The following is a 7450-nucleotide window of genomic DNA, read 5'->3' on the forward strand; positions in this document are numbered from 1 at the left end:
TACAAATCAGGACCAGGATCAGATGTATAAGGTGCTTTGTGAACCAGTCTCAAGTAATTTTTTCCCCTTGTAATATGCAGTTCAGTTGATCAAAATAAAAACAACATTTGTTCATTGCCCGTTTGGCTGGTATATCATGTTACATATAATACATCAGATGCACTGTCTTCAATGTACTGTGCAGTTTGTAAAGACTTTATATGGGAGTCCCATGCAAATTTTAATTTTCTATTTCTAAGTGATCATCTGGTTTTTAGTTACAAGAAAAAAATCAAAGCCAAAGGATTAAAAATGTTTCGGTATGGGGAAGCGTATGAATCTTATTTTACCTAGGCTAGCTCATGGACTGAATTTTTTTAAACCAGTCTTAGAAAAGACACTTTCTTTTCCCATTTGTTGATAAAATGAAAATAGTCTCTTTTTTTATGCATCTGGAAAGCTTCTGGTTCATCACCCCCAAAGTCCGCAATGCAACAATGCATTGACAGTTAAACAGAGCGTTCAAAGACTACTGAGTAAAGTATCTACAAAGAGTGACATGGGTCACTAGGGTTTTTGTTTTGTTTTGTGTTTTAAGTCTTTCAAGCTGCTAAGCGGGTTTTTTTGTTTGTTTGCTCGGCTTTTTAAACATCGGTCAGTAGCTTGCTCTTATTAACGCAGTTTTGGTTAGCTGCGGTGCAATTGGCAGTTCTGATATTGGCCTGTCTATAATGCGCTATGCTATTATTCAGATCCTCTTCGATCTCCATGTACTCAGACTTGCTGACAGTAGAGGAACTGCGCCGACTGAGGTCGCTGTCAGACGCTAAATTAGGGGAGCTAACGTGGAGCAACTGAGCCTGCTCTTCCCCCTCAGTTTCTCGGTGGTAGAAATAGTTGAAATTGGACACAATGACAGGTACGGGCAGGGCAATTGTCAGCACACCAGCGATGGCACACAAGGAGCCCACGATCTTGCCTCCAATTGTCACAGGGTACATGTCACCGTATCCTACAGTGGTCATGGACACCACCGCCCACCAGAAAGCATCGGGGATACTGGAGAAGTGCGACTCAGCTTCTTCCGCCTCGGCAAAGTACACTGCACTAGAGAACAGTATGACCCCGATGAAGAGGAAAAAGATAAGCAGCCCTAGCTCCCTCATACTAGCTTTGAGGGTCTGGCCCAGGATCTGGAGGCCCTTAGAGTGGCGGGAGAGTTTGAAGATTCTGAAAACCCTTACCAACCGGATGACCCTGAGGATGGCCAGAGAAGTGGCCTGCTCGCCCTTCTGGTTTCCCTCCTGCTCAGCTATCTCGGTGCCTAGAGTGATAAAATAGGGGATGATGGCCACAATGTCGATGAAGTTCATGATGTTTTTGAAAAAGTCCGTCTTGCTGGGGCAGGCGAAGAAGCGCACCACCAGCTCGAAGGAGAACCAGATGATGCACAGGGTTTCCACGATGAAGAAGGGGTCCGTGAAGATGTTGGAACTGTAGATAACCGTGGTGTTGTCGATGCGACGGACGGTGCCTGTGAAGTCCTTCTCATCCTTCAGCTCGGGTAGAGTCTCCAGACAAAAGATGACGATGGAGATGAGGATGACCATGACGGAGACGATGGCGATGACCCTGGCGGGTCCGGAGCTCTCGGGGTACTCAAAAAGCAGCCACACCTGGCGCTGGTACTCCTTCTCGGGCAGAGGGCGCTCCTCCTCCTTAATGAAGCCCTCGTCTTCCCGGAACTTCTCCATGGCCTCCTCGCCCAACTCGTAAAACTTGATCTCCTCGGAGAACATGTCCAGGGGCACGTTGACCGGCCTCCGCAGGCGGCCCCCCGACTGGTAGTAGTAGAGGATGGCGTCGAAGCTGGGCCGGTTGCGGTCGAAGAAGTACTCGTTCCTCAGGGGGTCGAAGTAGCGCATGCGTTTCTTAGGGTTGCCCAGCAGCGTGTTGGGGAACTGCGCCAGGGTCTTGAGCTGCGTCTCGAAGCGCAGACCGGAGATGTTGATCACCACGCGCTCGCAGCACTCGTGGTCGTCGTGGTCGGCCGGCCGGGGGTAGATGCCATCCTGGGGGTGGCCGGGGGCGGCCGAAGCCTCGTCCACGTTCTCTCCAGACATCACCGTCATGGTGGAAGCCGGGGGCAGGGGTGAGAGCCCAGGAGACGGCCCGGGGTGGAAGAACGAGGGAGGAGGGGTGGGGGGGGACCCGAGCGCCCCCCCCACCGGAGTGCGCGTCTCCCCCACGCTCAGGGGGAAGGGCTTCAAAGCGAGCAGGTCCAGAGATCTGCGACTTCGCTTCTTGTTACCTTCCCCTCCACCCTGCCTTTTACTCAGTTGGGAATCCCCCTTGCCTGCGGCCCCGGGGGCAGCTTTTTGCCGAGGGTTGGGGTGGGGCGAGGGTTGGTATTTCTTCCTGCTCCGAGGTGCCTTAACGCAGTGCCGTTCTGGCGGACCGGGCCAGCGCTTCGGGGGTCACCCTGGCCTCCCCTCCCCTCCGTGAGCCCTCCTAGGACCGGGTGCAGAGCCAGCTCAGCAGATCCCCTCGCCTGCCACCCTCTCTGCTTCTCCTCGGCTCTCCCCCCTCCTACCCCTCTTCGCCTGCCGCCTTCTAAGCTCCCACCGGGGCGATCGATGGACGCTGCAGAGAAATAGAAAGTGATATGGGGGTAGAAAATCAGAAGCATTCAGATGGGACGGATCTACAGACACCGAAGAGCACAGACCTCTAGCTTTTTTAGACAGCACTGGACTTTTGCTAGGGTTATCACATACACATAGACAGACACACGCAGACACCCGGAAATCCAAGTTTGGGGCTCTTCCATCCCACTTTCCCCAATGCCCAACAGCCGATCTGTTTACAACTTCGTTAAACTAGAGATCGGAAAGCGCCGAGAGACGCTAGGGGAGCTCCAGGTCCCAGGCAGCATCCCCACACCCCCGGTTTTCCCCACCCGGTCGCCCCAGCCCCCGCTTCTGCAGACCCAACTGGGGAGCCCCCTACCTGGCCGGTCGGCTTGGCGCAGGGGCGGTGCTGAGTCGGCGGAGAGCCCGAGTCGGAATGCGGCAGGTCGCCTTTGCAGTACCGGGGCGGGAGCCGCGACCGCCGCCGCAGCCGCATCCGAGAGGCGCCGGGGCAAACTCGCCGCCCTCACCCCCTCGTCCTGCGGCCGTTCAGGTGGACAGTCGCTTTACTGAGCAGCTACGGCGGAAATATCCATTCCCTACCCCCATTCTCACCGGTTGCCAGCAACCTAGAGACGCTGTCCTCTCTCTGGTGCAGGGAGTTCCGGAGGATGCGGGGCGGAAAAGCAAAATGCCACCCTCTCCCGAAGCTCTGAAGCAAATGACGATAAACAGCACTCTCGCCCCCTCCTAACACTACGGGAGCCCTTGATTCGATCCCGAAAGAGGCGGGCGAGCAAGAGCCTGGGTCTACATGGCTCTCGGGTCCCCTCGGATTCCGTAGCCCAGCGTGGACCTCGCCGAGGCTCCGCTGTGCGTCCGGAGCCGTTAGGAGCTCCGAGTGGGGCAGGGTGCGTGCGGCGGCGGGTCCGCTCGGTCCATTTCTGGGCGCTGCAAGATCAGCAGAAACCTGAGAAAGCGCCTGGAATGCGGAGCAGCGATTGGCCCACCCGGGCGTGGGTTGGGGAGGGCGGAGGAGGGCAGGAGCGAGGAGGTAGATGGAAAATATGAGGGGGTGGCTTGGCAGAGGGGGGTTGTCATTCAGTTCCCACCCTTGCCAGCACAGCTTTTTCCTTCTCTTGCTAGAAAAGCCGACCACCAATTCTACCTCCCTTATGGTCCACAGCCACACACACGCACAGTCCCTAGCCACGACCTTCCCCGGGAATTTCACATTGTAAATGGTCAGGTCCGACGCAATGCAGGCGGTGGTGTTCCTGGCAAAACTCCTCGGATGGGTCTGCGTTTGTGCAGTCCCACAATAATCCGCTTCGGTCGCCACGCTCTGCACGCCCTCCGCCCCTCCGGCAGGGGGCTCTCTGCGGGGCCATCCCAGCTTCTCTCCGCCGGACTCAGAGAGATGCCGACTCGGGGAAGAGCTCTGCAGTTAAGGATCACCTGGGTCTGTTCTGTGTCGTGTTACTGCGAGGCAGAGGTGCTAAAAGTCTGTCCCTCTTTGACTTACGAGGGGAGTTGAAGTTTCACTATCAGATTATTTTAAAATACGGAGAATGTGACTTTGGGCAACCAAAGGCTTCCTGGGTTTGTAGGGTTGTCTGCCAACTTGGCGCTAATTGGGACGAATCTGAGAAGCAAGTCGCCCGCCCACCTCCCACCTACGTTCTTCCTCCAGCAGCCTCTTTTCCCGGCCTAGTGCCTCCACAGGGCCATTTGCACGGCTTGCACGGGTCGGCAACAGAGGCGCAGGGCAGCACGAGCCGGGGAAGTGCGCGGTGCACTGGGAGGGCGGCTCCCGCTGCGCCCCCAGAGGCGCTGCGCCTCCGCGCCTGCAGCGCCGGAAAGCCAGCCAGCAGCTCGGTACTCGAACTGCTGCGGAGTCTCTGAGGAGGCTGCGAGAACCGGGGCGCCGCTGATTGGTTTACGCCGCTGCCTCGGAACCACGCCTTCGCACCGCCGCGGATCTCGCCGCCTCCCGCCCACAGGACCCACCTCTTTAATCAAAGCCAACGATTGCATGTCCCCGACCCCCACCCGCCCGGCACTCTGTACCGGCTGGTGGAAAGCAGGGGCCTCTGCGGGGTCGCCCAGGCAGTGCAAGAGTCCTGGGTGTGCAACTAGTTAAGTCCCTCCTCCAGAGTGAGACTCCAGCGTTCCTTTCAGAAAAATAAAAGTATCTGTTCCCTCCGCTCTGCTCTGCCGGATCCATTCCCCGGCTTTTCTTTTACGAACAATGAGTTCTGTTAAACTCCTCCTTCCCACATCAAACGCCGCCTTTCCCCACCTTCCACACACATATTCCTGCATCCCACTAACTCCGTGGTTCCCTACCTTTCTGCACTACTGCTTTATGGCCAAAAACATAAAAACTAAAACATGAAGTTCTGAGCTGGTCAAGTCCCTTATTTTTGTTGTTGCTGCTGTTACAGCCCTAGGGAGATAACCCCACTCGGCTCGATAAACATTTTCTGACCATGTCCTAGCAATACTGGGCTCCCCTGCCATGCTCTTGGCCCTCCCTCTGCCTGTGGCCCCCTTCCTTCTTTTAAACGCCTCTAAGACTGTCATCTCCCCAGCCTTGTGTCATCTCCATCGCCCTGATTCAGCGTTTGAAGATTGCCTTACTAGAAGAGACTCCCAGACTGCACCGCGGGATCCCAGCTTCCTAAAGTAGAGTTGTATTAGGGGGCACAGTAAGATCTGGAGTTGGATTAGGGGGCATAATAAGATCAACATCCCGGGCAGGTGTGTTTAGAGCACAACAGGACTCCCAAGGAATTGAAAGAAAGTTGTTGAGCTAGGACATGGTCATTCATCATTCTTGATGTAAGCCCGCCATTGGTAAGGGTCTGAAGGTGTTTATTCATTCAACAAATATTTGCTGAGCCCCGCTGTGTGTCAGACATGTTCTAGCACTGGAGACACAGTGATAACTAGGACAACTAGGACATATGAGGTCCCAGCCCTCACAGAGCTCACATTCTGAGGGGAGAGATGGACAGTAAACAAAGAAACCATACAGTTCATAATGTTAGGTAAAGAAAATTAAGAAAAGGGGTAGAGAGTGACGAATATAGGTTTGCATGGACAAGAAGGGCCTCTGTGCAGAGGTAACATGTGAACAAAGAACTTCAAGAAGAGAGAAAGCAAGGAATGAGGACATCGGAAGGATAGATGTCGTAGCAAATGCAAGCCCCCCTCCTGGCAAGGACAAGCTTAGCATATTTGGGAAACAAAAGAGGGCTGGCATGGCTAGAAAAAAGTGCCCCCCGGAAGAGCAGTGTGGAAAGCAGGTCAGGAAAGCAGGCAGAGGCCAGGTCACTCAGAGCCTCTTAAACCACTATAAGAATATTTCAGTTTATTCTCAGTGCAGTGGGAAGATATTGGAGGACTTGGATCCGCATACTAATATAACGTGATTTGCCATTTTTAAAGATTATTCCAGCTACTGGAAACAAGGTGCGAATTTGGAGGTTATTAAGGAGCACAGGCAATGATGGCTTAGACTAGGGAGATAGTGGTAGGCTTGTGAGGAGCGGTTGGAATACGATTACATTTTGAAAATAGAGATGGCAGGATTTGGGATGTGGCAGAAAGAAACGTTTGTTTCCTAGATTTGTAGCCTTAGTAAGTAGGTGATGCCATTTATTGGAGGAGAGGATTGGACAGCTTCTCTCCCACCAGGATGAGAGCTACACAAAGTCTGGGTTGTTGTGTGTCTTAATTATTACTGTATTGAGCAGTTGAGGCCTCTCCTCAGATTCTCTCCACCTCTCCATTCCTCTTGTCCTGTGGCCACTTGCCCTGCCTCAGCCGCTGCTGGATCAGCCAGCTCAGTGTGGGCGGCAGAGCTCTGCCTCCTGAGGTTGACCACACTGCAATGAGTGGAGTCGGGATTCCTCAAGACTACCAAAAGGTCCAGGTGAGCAATACAGCCTTGTGGAGGCATGAACTCAATGGACCAGTGAGAGCTTGCCCAGGAGGAGATACGAGATAGGATGGAGCCTGTAGATAAATTCCCTCTCCCTTGATTCTTTTCAGGGACAAGCAATCACATGGTCTAGAGACAAGGCTGCATCTCTTTGTGGCTCATGAAGTGGGGCCAGCTTGGTACCTCACCACCTTGTATGTGCACCCTCTCCTTCCCCATCTTGCTTCCCTTTTCTTTTACTCTCACTGCCCGGGGGTCATACCTTTGGTTGAAGCGTAAGTCCTGTCTCAGGTTCTGTGCTCTGGGGAACCTGAGCTGAGGCCAAGGGAATCCAAACTTCACTTTGAGACCTGTTAACTTTGAGCTGTCTGTTAAACATCCAGATGAAGATGTTGAGGAGGAAGTTGGATGTACGAGTCTAAAGTTCAGAGGAGAGATCTGGGTGATCAACTGTGGGTTTCTCAGCCATACCCCTGATGGCATTTGGGTTGGATACTTTTTGGTTGTGAAGGGCTTTTTTTGTTTTGTTGTCCTGTGCATTTTTGGATGTCCAGCAGCATCCCTGGCCTCTACCCACTAGCTACCAGGAGCACCTGCTCCCAGTTGTGACAACCAAAAATATCTCCAGACATTGCCAAATGTCCCCGGGGTGGCAAAATCACTCCCATTGGGAACCACTGGGGTAGATGGTAGTTAAAGCCAGAGCACTTGGACGTGAAGGTAGAGAGAGAAGAGGAGATGTTCAGAGACTACACCTCAGGATGTGAAATTCTTAGAGGCCAATAAAAGAAGGAAGAGGCACCAAAGGAGACTGAGAAAGAATAACTGGGAAGATAAGCAAACCAAGAGAGTGGGGAGTGTGAAAGCCACTGAGTACAGTGTTTTAAAAAGG

The 7450-nt window shown here is 53.4% G+C and overlaps 1 protein-coding gene across 1 annotated transcript; it reads right to left on the reverse strand.

Moving 5' to 3' along the window:
• Nucleotides 1-623: 623 nt before the first annotated feature.
• On the reverse strand, nucleotides 624-2146 carry KCNA1 (potassium voltage-gated channel subfamily A member 1). The gene has a single exon (XM_046643546.1). The coding sequence runs from the start codon at nucleotides 2109-2111 to the stop codon at nucleotides 624-626; it is 1488 nt and encodes a 495-aa protein (XP_046499502.1). The 5' UTR covers nucleotides 2112-2146.
• Between the last annotated feature and the right edge of the window lie 5304 nt (nucleotides 2147-7450).

The sequence above is a fragment of the Equus quagga genome, chromosome 1, assembly GCF_021613505.1.
Source record: "Equus quagga isolate Etosha38 chromosome 1, UCLA_HA_Equagga_1.0, whole genome shotgun sequence".
Taxonomy (NCBI): Eukaryota; Metazoa; Chordata; class Mammalia; order Perissodactyla; family Equidae; genus Equus; species Equus quagga.